This window comes from Chrysemys picta, chromosome 21 (genome assembly GCF_011386835.1).
Source record: "Chrysemys picta bellii isolate R12L10 chromosome 21, ASM1138683v2, whole genome shotgun sequence".
NCBI classification, from domain to species: Eukaryota; Metazoa; Chordata; order Testudines; family Emydidae; genus Chrysemys; species Chrysemys picta.
Genome location: NC_088811.1, coordinates 14,885,256 through 14,897,888, shown reverse-complemented (window position 1 = coordinate 14,897,888; position 12,633 = coordinate 14,885,256). Strand labels below are relative to the sequence as shown.

The 12,633-nt window shown below is 45.5% G+C and overlaps 2 protein-coding genes across 4 annotated transcripts in view; one reads left to right on the top strand and one right to left on the bottom strand.

Moving 5' to 3' along the window:
• The first annotated feature begins 510 nt into the window (after positions 1 to 510).
• On the top strand, positions 511 to 8,316 carry UBXN10 (UBX domain protein 10). Of its 3 annotated transcripts, XR_010594276.1 has the most exons (3): positions 511 to 763; positions 2,719 to 2,931; positions 5,056 to 8,316. XR_010594276.1 is itself a non-coding variant. In XM_065575296.1 (2 exons), exon 2 carries the CDS (start codon positions 5,071 to 5,073, stop codon positions 5,929 to 5,931), a length of 861 nt encoding a protein of 286 aa, XP_065431368.1. In that variant the 5' UTR covers positions 676 to 763; positions 5,056 to 5,070; the 3' UTR covers positions 5,932 to 8,316. The 3 variants fall into 3 exon arrangements, 2 of the variants coding, with proteins under 2 accessions (XP_065431368.1, XP_023960155.2); XM_065575296.1 differs by lacking the exon at positions 2,719 to 2,931 and having other exon boundaries at positions 676 to 763; XM_024104387.3 differs by lacking the exon at positions 511 to 763 and having other exon boundaries at positions 2,794 to 2,931.
• Positions 8,317 to 9,200: 884 nt separating this feature from the next.
• Positions 9,201 to 12,633, bottom strand: part of LOC101939357 (ATP-dependent RNA helicase DDX19B) — a 30,886-nt gene continuing 27,453 nt past the window's right edge. The window contains exon 12 of the mRNA XM_005292979.5: positions 9,201 to 11,081. Within this exon, the coding sequence (XP_005293036.1) occupies positions 11,020 to 11,081 (62 nt within the window). The 3' untranslated portion in view covers positions 9,201 to 11,019. The remainder of the gene's footprint in view (positions 11,082 to 12,633) is intronic.

Sequence of the window (12,633 nt, the reverse complement as noted above, 5' to 3'; positions counted from 1 at the left end):
TGCCTGCATCTGCAGGTGCTGCCTCTGCAGCTCCCATTGGCCACGGTTCCCAGCCAATGGGAGCTGCAGAACTGGCACTCAGAGCAGGGGCAGCATGCAAAGCCCAGTGGCTGCTTCTGTGCCTAGGAGCCAGACATGCCGGCAGCTTCTGGGAGCTGCGGGGTGCCAGGGCAGGCAGGAAACCTGCCTTAGCCCCACTGCGCCACTAACCAGACTTTTAGCGGCCTGGTCACTGGTGCTGACTGGAGCCGCCAGGGTCCCTTTTCGACTGGCTGAAAACCAGACGCCTGGCACCCCTAGATAGTGCCCCCAGCGCGCTAGGTGCTGTACACACCTGGACCATGGCCACAAAGGCAGTGCTGGCCCGCTGGGGGCCCTAAGCAGCAATATCCCCCCATAAGAAGAATAAGGGCAGCGGGCACTGAGCAGCCTCAGGGATTTCCCGGGGGGCAGCGGCCCCACGGGGGCGTTACCATGGTGACATGGGGCCTGGGAAGGACCCTCCGAGCCAGGCAGGAGCCACCCCGCTGAACCCGGGCCAGGACCCTGATCCCTCCAGAGCGAATTAGAGGGGGATGGGGTGAGGGGGAGAGTGTACGCTCTAGCCAGCCTTCCCTTTGCTCTCTGTGGTTCGGGCGGGGAGGGGTCGGCTTTGTTCCGGTCACTGCCGGAAGTGGGTGACGGGCTGGGCCGGTTGCCGTGGCAACGCGGGGCTGTTTACCAGCGGGGCTGGGCGAGGGCTGCCGGATGGAGCGGCGCGGAGGTGAGAGACGGGATCAGCCCCGTGTGCAGCTGCGGGCCCTTCTCGGGCCTTCCCCGGGGACTCTGTGCCGGGGGCCCCCTGCACCGCGCCCCTCCGCCCCGGGGGGGGTCCACTGCACCCCGCCCCTCCGCCCCTGGGGGGGCCTGCACCCCGCCCCTCCGCCCCTGGGGGGGTCCCCTGCACTGCGCCGACCCTCCCCTCGCTCGGGACCTGGGTGCCCTCCCTGCCCCCCCCCAGGGATTCCCCCTCCTTTCAGGAGCCCCCTGGCGACCCAGCCCCTCGCCCGACCAAGCACCCCTGGGATCCGCCCCGTTCTGAGCCAGGGCCCGTCCCGCTCCCCACCCCTGGCTCTGGCTTGCAGGGGGCGTGGGGGGGACCCTCAGGACACAGACACTTCTCGGCCTTCCCACCAGCACAAGCGCCAAATCCTGCTCCCCCCCCCCCCGGGGTGCCCAGAGGGTGACGGGCAGGGCTGGGCGGGCAGTGCCTCTGGGGTGCACCGTGGAGGGTAGATCGACAGCAAGGGGACATTTCCCAAAGTAGCCACCAGTTCTGAGTGCTCCCCCCCCAACTTGAGCTCCTAAGGGAGGCAGGTGTGACTAGTAGATAGAGCACGGGACTGGGAGTCAGGGGAGACCTGTTCCCAGCTCCGCCACTGGCCTGCTGGGTAACCTTGGCCAAGTCACTTCCCCTCAGTTTCCCCACTGACCCTCCTTTGTAAAATGTTGTGTCTGAGCTGATTCAGAGCTTTGCTTTGAGATCAGCTGATGGAAAGTGCTAGCTAAGAGCTGGGGGGTATTATTTTGAAACATGGATTTTCAGAGGTGGTGAGCAGCTCTGGCTGGGAGCTCAGCATGGCTGAAAAATCACATCCAATGTGACTGAAGTTGGGCACCCAAAACTTGAAGGCCTCAAAATTAGTGGCCACTTTTGAAAGCATAGGCCTCTTAGTACCACACCCAAAGTGCATCCTTTGGAGTCCTAAATGCTGCCCAGTGGGCTCCTGTCCTGGTAAATGCAGCATGAGGACAAAGCAGATCAGCTGCAGGTTTGAGTACTAGTGCACTCAAATGACAATGCAGCTTCTGTTCACCAGTCTAGGGGATTTGTGCATTTATTGTTGATTTAACCAACTGTGTAAACATATACAAAATGCATGGAGCCCTTGGGCCCCTGGCTAGTTGCCAATGCTGCCCTCACCAAATTACGGCTCCTTTGGACTGAGCTTTAGATGTCGCAACAATTGCACAAAGTCAAGAAAGGTTGAGTCAAGTGAGTATTGGACTGCTTGCTCGGTAATTATACCCATTTATTCAAAAAAACTCCCTGTCCTCTCCATTTTCTATGCCCTTTGGGAAAGCAGTAACTACTATCTTGGGTCTCCTGCTGCTTAAAATCTTCTTAATACAGTGCACGGCGCTATTAATATGGGCCTCTGATTGAGAAACCCAGTTTAAAATGTCTTGTTTAAAGACTGGTGTGACAATTTTAAATGCTAAACACTTATTTTAAAATGAAATGACGCTGTCCAGCACTCAGAAGATGCAAACAGTGAATTTCTTAGGGGATTATCCATAATTTTGCTCACTGTCAATATATTTCTAGACAGCTGGTAACGCTGATTTGCCATGTTCAAGAATCCTTCTTCGAAGGGGTGTAAGACCATGGCTTTTAGCTCTTCATATTGATTTTGCTGCCTTGGAGTTTATTTGAAGGTATTCTAAACCAAATAACACTCCTGCCCTTTTAATATACTCCTAGGAAATTATTATTGGTGACTTAGATTTTGTGTCCAGATTATTACTGTCAGTCCGCTTGCCTGTACATTTGTGTTGTAAGTAAATAGATCACTTATTCAGGTGGCTGAGTGATGATTATTGTACCTTAGAAAAGCTTGATAGTGAAAGCATGCCAAGGCACACCTGTACATTGAGACTGTACTTTGTCTTTGCTAGACGTTTAATTTACTGATCATTTCCATTTCACTGAGACAAGAGAGGAAGGCGGAGAAACAAGGTGTTAAATAACACATCACTGGCAAAAGGCCCATGAGCATCTGGTTTTCCAACTCTAGTTAATTTGATGAATACGGTGGAACATGAATGTTGGCATCCCCCTTGGAGTAACAGACGGTTTATGCACTTGAGAAGAGACATTGGATTATGAAGGTGGGTTAGATGGCGGGAGGGTGGGGCAGCTTTCCCTGCAGAGGGGTGTAAATCCAAATAAACCTGCCATTGCTAAAGATTGGTCATTCCCAAGGTTTTATTTAGTTTTGGAGTAGCCAGTGTGTGACAATGGTCTCAAAGTACCATTATGGCATCCAGGGATTGCCAGGTCATGTGGAAAACTTGCCCCTTTTTCCTTGGCCAAACCACCCTTACCAAGCGAGTGGGTGATGTAGGCATCATTATCCTACCTCTAAGCCACTGGACGATCCTCCCGTGGCTCTAAGACTGCTTTGAATTGTTGGAGCAAAGTGGTCTCGTTGCAGCTGAGGATCAGAGTCACTGAGTAGAATTCTACTCCATCTTTATTAGAAGGCCTGTATAATAACACCCATTAAGGAGATGAACTTCAAGGTCTTTTGACTGGTCACTTACAACAGGTTTCAGTGGATTGAATCAGTCAGAGTGGCTCAAAGGACTTAAATAAGAGACTTCTAAATTTTTTTTAAAGCCACAGTGCAGTCAGTCGTACCTAAAAGTCCACACTGGGAACTTAATCGACACCTCAGAGACAGCAATGATGTCATATCTGCTCCTCCACATACACTCGCTTGCCACATTCAATGAGTGAATAACATCAGAATAAAAAACTGTTTACATGTTTTTCACTAAAACCTTTGTACAAACTGACACGTGCACGGTTGGCTGGCTACACTGCAGAGTTATCCTGGGTGTGGGTCGGAGCACGCAGGTTAGTCTAGCCTGGGTGGGAGTATTCCTACAGCAAAGCCCTACCCACTGCATCTGTACTCCCTCATGTGTGTCTGGGGGCAGAACCCATGATTCTTTGTGCTGAGATGCTCTAGGATCCTTTCACAGTTTTGTCAATTGCGGGAGAACTTGCCTGTCCTCTGGGGAAGAGAGAAGGGGAATTGTGGGAAGGACATAAAGGACTATATGAGTCGCATCCTTACTGCAAAATGGGCAAATTCCAGCCAGAGCTAAAGCACTACTTGGGCTACAACTCCTACCCCCAGCCATGCAAGCAAGCATGGGTTCAAAGTGCAAAATAAGCACATGCTTGATAGTTTTGTGTATGGATGAGCTTGGGAGCACAGGCTAAAGCTACAGTGTAGACATACCCTTAGAGAGGAAAGACTGTGGCTAAAACATTGGTCTGAGACTCAAGAGTTCCTGGCTCTACCACAGGCTTGTGTGATCTTGGTTAAGGATCATAATACTTCCTCTCACCCACCCTTAGAGTGTCTTATCTGTTTAGATAATGAGCTGTTTGGAGCAGTTACTGTCTCGTAGTGCATGGTGCCTAGCACTAGTGGGCCCCAACCCCAGCTGATGGCTCTAGAAAGTACTGAAAGACAAATAATAAATAACACCCCATTCCATCTATTAAAATAATAAAGGCTTCCCCTACATTAAATCCTTGAAAAACAGTAAGAACACGTAGCACTTGATATAGAGTGCTATGCAAACAATATACAGCATATACCAGGTAAACAGACTTAAAACCTCTCTCTTGTTATCTGGCTTTAATATTTGAACTCCCCAAGAGTCATGGTTCTGATCCCAGCGGACAGACTCACCCATTTGTCCTTCTGATCTTAGTGAATGGAGTACCATGCTGCTATTATTAAAAATCCCATGGCACTTTTCACAGCTCTGGTGTCCTTTATCAGCATTTCCCTTCCTCTGTTGTGCAGCTCACCACAGCCCTTCATCCCAGGTGTGGCTGCATCGTGTTGCGAGTACGTAGCTTGAAAGGCGCTTTGGGATCCTTCCAGAGGAAACCCACTTTTGTTTGTTCCTACAACACTATAGGCAAACATAGTGTTTTACAGACATACGGGCCTGTTCCCTACCCCAAAGAACCTTGATCTGTTACAAAGCCAGCATCTGGGAATACAGGCCACAAACTTGATACTTGACACAGCCACAGAGCTGGTCTGTAATCTCCCTGCACACAGTGAACCAACACATGCCAGGATACCCTATCATGTTAAACACAGTGCAGCATAAAAACAGGGGTAACTCTAGTGAAGTAAAATGCTGTAGAGATTTTTCGACGGATTCCTGTAACTTTTTTCTTCCCCGTCACCCTCTCTACAGGTGTCTTGAGAAGCAATGGCCACAGTAGCACCATCTGAATGCAACACCACTTTGGGCACTGCAGAAGCTTTCATTTGGCGGTCAAACACCATCAATATGCATGTCACCCGGCCGAAATCTGCCAAGGGACGCACGAGATCAAGCTTGAATTACTCCCATAGTGTGGAGGCCTATTCTTATAGAGTGCCATCCTCCCCTCAGCCAGCAGCTCCCTATGACGCAGCAAGCAATCAAAGAGCATCTACCAAACCATCTTGCCAGCCAGGGCAGGTGTCTCCTGATGAAATCCCAGAGCTCCTCCAGCAAGTGCCCTTGAGGACCTCCTCTTCCCTAAATAAGTACAGAGTGCTCCCGTCCATCAGCAGGAAGGGTGCTGTGGAAACCGTGATCGAACAGACCAAGAAACTGAAAATGAGTAGTAGACAGGAGGAGCAGCAGCAACCATCCAAAGCTCTTCCCAGAGAGGGAAAATCCACTGGTGTAATGACAGAGAATGAAGGGGCTAGAGGGGAATGCTCAAAAGTCCAGCCTCCCATTTCGGAGAAGAAGCCGTTAAGGAAAACAAGAGAAGAAAGTTCTTCATCCTCAGTTTTAAACTTGGAGGAGCCACTGAAGAAAGAACCAAGACTGCTGCTTGCCGTTAGGTCTCCTTCTGGTCAAAGATTTGAACATCACTTCAGGCCTACGGACAGCCTTCAGACGGTCCTCGCTGTGGCAGAACAAAAGAACACAACCAAATACAAACGCTGCAGTGTTGAAACAATGGAAGTGCCTAGGAGGAGCTTTCCTGACCTGACCAAGTCCCTGCAAGAGTGCGGGATCCCACACAAGTCAGTGTTGTGCATCCTACAGGAAGAACAAGAGGGAGATCTCTAAATGTACGACGATTCTTACACAACTTCGGTCACCCTTTAGCATGTAACTCTGTTGGATGCCATGGACTTCCCTTTGATGAGTGGTCTAAGCACTGAACCAGCCTGATCTGTTTCAGTGGTCTACTTCTTAGTCCCGCTGTCTTCCAGGCGCTTCCCTTGAAGTAGACTTGTATATAAATAGAGTGTGCTGAAATACTTCTTAATTATTTTAAAGTTTATGTACACACCACATTAAGAGTATCTATTTTTTCCATGTGTACAATCATAATTCACTTTAAAAGTGGGCACCAGCTTCTGGGCTTCATAGTATTTCTAAATGTTTTTTTAAAAAGAGTTTCTATTCTTCTGGGAAGACCCACTTTTCTGATGCCCTCTCTTCTGGTGCGGGGAGGCCTGTCTTGTCTTCTCTGTTTTTGTTCCAGGAATGCACCACTTCCCCACATGAAGTCTGAGTCAGAATAATACATGGAGCTGGGAAGATACAAGCAGCACTATTTTTATTTCTATTTTGATTCCTTAAAGTTACATTAATGATCTTCATAATAAGGTAGCTTATTAGCTGCAAGAACAGCTACAGTGGTCAATACACAGAAAATGGTCTCACAGCAGTAACTCAAACCGAGTTTGTGAGAGTAAATACATTGCTGGGATGTGTTAAAAGTACAAGGTCAAGGGTAAAGTACATTCAAGAATCAAACTATTCCCATATAACCTCAGTGCCTCAAGAGTATGACTGCTTTGTCTTCTCATAAAAGGAAAGTCATGGTTAAGGTGGTCTGATTCCTGAATGGATACAAAGAGGACTTTTTTAAAAACTCATTAGCTTTCTTTCTTCATCAAGTGCATACGATTGTGATGCACACCTGTAAATCAGGAAATCCAGAGTTAAAGGTGGATTGTCTGCTGTAACTTTGAATTTCAGTGCTGTTTGCTAGTGCAATTTAACGCTCTTTTAAATTGAACTGCATTAACCTGGACAACTAACCGTTGCTTTTGCGTTTTGGCTAAATACGTACAGGAAGAGTTCTGCTGGGGCTGTTATTTACCGAATAGACTGTACCTCAAACTATTGTGCTATTTATTTTCTATAGTTCAGAAAAATCAACCTGTGAGAGTAGAATGGCTTGGTCCTGTCTTTCTGTATTAATGCAGCTGCTGTGCACGTGCTAAAAAGCCTCATATTTTTTAGTGGAAAACCTTATTGTCCATGTGCAGTAGCTGAGTTGAACACCCAGTATAATAAAAGAATGGATCAGGCTACCTGACTGGACAGCTTGCCAAATAATAGGCTACTTTTGAGTATTACAGGTGAAACAAATTCAGTGTTTTTGCCTCACTCTAATGGCCAAACCAACCTTTTGTAAAGGGGGGTAGAATATTTGCTCTTTACTGTGATCACATATGCTGAATTTCAATCAAAAGCAAATATTCGTAGGCCAGCAATTAAGCCCCGTAGAACAAGACAGCTGCTGAAATACTAGCACGATACGATGCTGCAAGTGGTGACACTGGTCTGTTGACTTCAATAGCAGCATTTAGATGACTACACGAAGCTAAAAGCATTCGTAATTGCCTTCAGGGGTACAACTGTATCAGAGCTTAGTTGTAATCCTCATTAGAAACCTATTTGGGAACATGGTAGAAAGAATGTTTCACTATGAAAATTGCCAAGAGCAGTGGGAAGAATGAACTAACTGTATGATTAATTTTTTACGTGGAAGAATACAGCGTATTCTTCTGTTCTGAACTTAGTGTTGGCTGTTCGTGAGAGATGGCTGGTTCAAGTGGCAGAACTGAGTGTAGTGTTGTTGGCCAGCACACAGCAGCATAGAAGAGCCCGCTAATGCTAAAGAATGCAAACCACCTCCATAAGCGAAGTGTTCAGTTCTTTTTGAATAAATCTGAGCTATTAACTGGTGGCTTCTTACCCCTTTTTAAATACTTAGTTGTGAAATGTGACCAAAACTCCACAAGGTGTTACCGCAGCCATTGCTTCCTCCTCTACAGGGAGTCCAGATGGTTTTCAAACCTTTTCCACTTTAATGCACCTATTCAAGTCACATCTTGGCTAGGATAAAGGGAAAATAGGGATGTGTCCTGAAGAGCTTTGCTATGAAAAAATCTGTGAGCATCTTCACTGGAAACGATAGCTTGTTGCAGGCATTGTTTCAGTAGCTACTGCAGATTTTATGCATTGACACAATCTCTTCCCCCACAGGTCAGCTAGTCACATGACATACAGGAATAGGTTAAGGGAAGTGGTGAAAAAAAAAACCAGACTTAAGCTATAAAACAAATACTAGGTCAAGTACTGTCAATTTACTGTTTGAGATGTGTGTATGATGTTACATTTAAACAATGTTAAATAAACTGTTTTCAGTGTGAAGCTAAGACCAGCAAAGATTTTCTGAGCACAACTTGGATTTGAAATCAAGGGTTTACATGAACTAGAGGTTTCACTCTTGCCACAGTTCCTCATACTTTTAACAGCATGTTCAAATAGACTGTTATAACATCTGGGCAAGAGTAATAATCAGCCTTTCTAGAGAAACAAGTCAGACTTCCAGAATTCTACTCATACATCACTGCACTCAAGCAGTCCTGCAAATGCTTTACCCGATTTTTCTTTGTCTTCCAGCAGCAAAGAGTTGTTAACCTGTGTTGTAAGCAGGTAGTGAACTGTTTTGGAATTCAAATTAATAGGACTGTATATTTCATTGGTAAAGACCATGTAAGCAGGGAGGGGAAGGCCAGGCCAGGCTAGGCCAGAGAGCTGATAAAGGACAACCAGTGGAGAAAATAAGTGAAGAGAAGGGGATGATCAGGGTGGCTGGCTGGAAGGATCTAGCAGCAGTATTTTGAGTGGCTCCCCAAGAACAAAGAAGTAGGTGCCTTAATGGTCACGCACAATTTAAATTTAGCACCTACCTTCAAGTTTTATCCTTTAGTGCTTAGTTACCACTAAGGCTGATGCCAGGAAAAATCCTGGCATCAAAAGAGACATTGGGGAAGAATAGAATTAATCTGATCTCATTAGTTATTCGATATAGTTTAATGATAAATGGCTGGTGGGATGGTGCCATAACTCGACACTGAGAGCATCTGGGAAATACAGCAGCTCAGTTACACTAATCTCATATTTCACAGTGGAATTCACCTGGGAGTATTCCAAGAGGAAGCACTTCCAGAACTCTATCTCCATCAAGTCCTCTACACAAGACATTTGATAACAAACAGGGATGCCAGAGACAAAGACTAACCGAAGCACGGTTCAGTACATGTTCTTTATTCCAATTAAAAGTACATTAGAAAGAGCACACAGGACCAGCAGCAGCGTTCATGACAGTTCAACCCAATGCACTGCTGTCACAAGGTCATTCAGCTGTACTAGTAAAGTAGGTGATTGAAACAAGTCTTCCACTCTACACGCAAGCACTCACTCACCTGCCACTTTAAATAGGTTTTCAACAGAATAAAAATAGATACACCCCAGAATACAAAAAGTTTAATTTTAACAGTTTTTTCACTAAAGACTTTGTACAAATTGATAAAAGGGTGCACAATTTCCTAAAATTTTAGGTACATTTTAAATGAGCCTTTTTTTACTTGGTAAAAGGATCAACATTCCTGTCTTTGAACAGAATATGATGGCCAAAATTGCAAAGAAAATTTATAGTTCAATTTACAATTTATACATTTGTTTTGAAGTGATTCCTGCACTGAGTAGCAGTCCGATGGCTGCTCACGCATGTCCATTTTTCCCAAAAGAACTGTGCACCACAAAGTTAATGTTTAGGAGCCTACTTCTCCTGGAATCGGGGGGGAAACAAAAACCCACAAACTTCCATTTGTGCACGGTAAGTGGTCCCAACTCAACTAAAAGCCCAAACTTAGAAGTTCTAAATAAAACCTTTGCTGGCAAGGGTCACCTTTGGGGCAAGGTTTGTAGGGACTGATGACCTGTCTGCTTTGCGATACAAGCACAATGAAAGTGGAGTGCTTCCCATCAGTATTTTGGCTGAGCAATTTAACTCAAGACTGTGGTACTGAAACATGCTGTAACAGGCAAATTTGGTGTTCTATTTAAGGGTATTTTTGGTCAATACAAGCTATTATATTTTTTTTACCAGATAAATATTCCTGTTTCCATTATTGATTGGTAGAGTCCAACAGCTCCATATGAGACTTCATGTGGAACTGCCCAGACAACAGCAGCATTTTAAAACTGGCACCACCTGCGTAAAGGTAACTATAACTCCCACTCCTCTACCAAGAGACACTACCATTTGTAGGGGTGAATTTATTTTGGATATTGATTAGTACAGTCCTCCTTACACTGCTGATCCCTCCCACCCACATGAACCAAGATTTGGTTTGGCAAGGTTAAATGCATCATATAATTTCTATAGTAGTTAATTAACACTTTCAACCATTGCATTGCTTTATGAATAGTGGCCATTCTAAAAACGAACTAAAACCAAAATACTGCCCAGCAAAAGCAACACTGCACCACTATCTGAGAATATGAGCTAGTGGAAAGATCTTCTGGACAATCTACTTAAGGAAAAGTAGGGCAAATCCATCAGGAACCCAGAAAACAAACCTTTAGAGCACAAGGCAGCACTAGAAAAATAAATTCTATTTCATGTGAGTTTAGTTTTTAGCCAAAACCATCTGCCTTGTTTTTTAAAGGCAATGTCCATATATTTGGCTGTTGAGTTTTGTTTTACTGATCACATATGTCCAAAAATAATATCCCAATTAACCAAATAAAGCATTTGTTTATTCCTTTTAGATATTTACGTATTGGCCACTTTTTGGCAAGTCTATTTCTTAGAATTTAAAACATGTTTCCATTTTAAGGCTAAACTAAGAAATGTTAAAAGCTTCTGTAAACATTTCCTCCTCTTCCGCAGAGCGGCACAATTTTAAGTCCAACTGCAATTTTTAAAGTGAGGTAATTTCTGTGTATTTATATCTTAAGAGTCCTTTTCATGACTGGCCAAAAGGTGTGCCAATCTGAACGCTGAGCCAATTGTAGTGGGAGAGCTACCACAGGAGGGCGTACATCAGTTCCAGCAGCTGCGTTTCAGTTGGCTATTTTCTCAATTTCATCCAAGTCGTCAGTATCCAGTTTTTCTATCTTTTTGTCTACAAGAGAAGATTAGAAGAGAATCGGAACTAGTTCACTTTGTACAACGAGAGACCAGAAGATGAAGCAAGGTCCCACCTTACTGTGTTAAATCCCACTTCTGTTCTTGTCACAAGATGAATCTATCCCAATCCATGACCAACACAATAAAATTAAGTTTTATAAATCAAGTCTCAACAATTTAGTGTGACAAAGTGGGAATTTTGGAAACATTCTTATTCATGCCTCAGTTTCCCTTTGTGCTTTGCATTGCTATGCATGAATGTAAAGGATTAAAAAGCTGCTCTTGGGACAGAGAGGGGGGGACATGAGGTGTTGTGTCACATAACTATCTGGAGTGGTATGAAGACTAGGTCATTTAAAGAACAGGCTGAAACGGACCCAAATCAGTGGAGGATCCAGAAAGGCAATGGGAACCCCAACAGCCAAGAAGTTCACACCCAGCAACCAACAGAGGAAGGAGATTTCCCCCCACCTCTCAGCAGGGAAACTGAGCAAAAGCCCCAGTTGGAGAACAAAGGCATAAGGTGGCGGGGTTAAGACCTGGCCTTTGGAGTGACAGATACACACCTGGGACTAAGGACAGGAGGGACAGAGATGGGGAGAGCACGCTAAGATGGCTCCTTAGCAGCATGGCTCAAGGGAGCTGTGACCCCACGCAGGCCATTCTGAACTTTATCTGAATCTTTGCCTCTCTATTCTGACCCAAGGATTTTCAGATTCTGTACGTTAGGTGACTAAGGAATTGTTACCTTGTTTTGGAAAAGCTGTCTGGGGTCAAGGCATATACAGAGCATTGTGCCCTGAAGGAGTACAGTACAAACCTCCTGCAGGAGTCTGGCTTGGCTGGATTCACTGCAGGGAGCCAGAGTGAGATAGGGTTCGCTAGTGCCCAAAGACCCAGTGTCAAAGCGTTAGGCCTTGTCTATACTACCGTGATAAGCTGACCTAAGTTACACTACTCCAGTGACATGAATAACGTAACTGGAGTCAACGTGGCACAGGTCACCTTACCACAGTGCCTATGCCGCACTTGCCCGTCGACTTCCCTTACTCTTCTTGGAGTGGTGGATTATCAGAGTTGACCGGAGAGCTTCACTAGAGCCACTAAATTGACAGCCTCTGCATTGACTGCAGCAGCGCCAACCTACCGGTAAGTGTAGACACACCCCTAGAGGTCACTGGCCTCCCCCAGTGGAACTGTGTGGATACCTAGGGCTCGGCCCACTCAAGTGGTCACTTCCAAGGGACTGGCTACAGGCTGGGGCACAGACCACACCCTCTGGATCTGTGATTGTAGATCACTGGGTCACTCAAGTTTCAAATTGGAAGCAATTTCTTGGGGGCGGGGGTAATGTCTTTATTGTAAACTGAGGGGCATTTAAGTAACATTATGGTATGTGGAATACAATTTTTAATAATGATGCCAGTTAGCCAATGAGAACTGGATGAATTGGCAGGACACAAGCAAGATCTCCCAGGCACTTCTGTCATGCATCACTTTGGAAGTTTACTGTCTTATGACAGATGTAGAAGTTATTCCGATACCAA

Coding starts and splice junctions, on each gene's coding strand:
- UBXN10 (XM_065575296.1), top strand. CDS start 5,071: ATGGCCACAGTAGCACCATCTGAATGCAACACCACTTTGGGCACTGCA.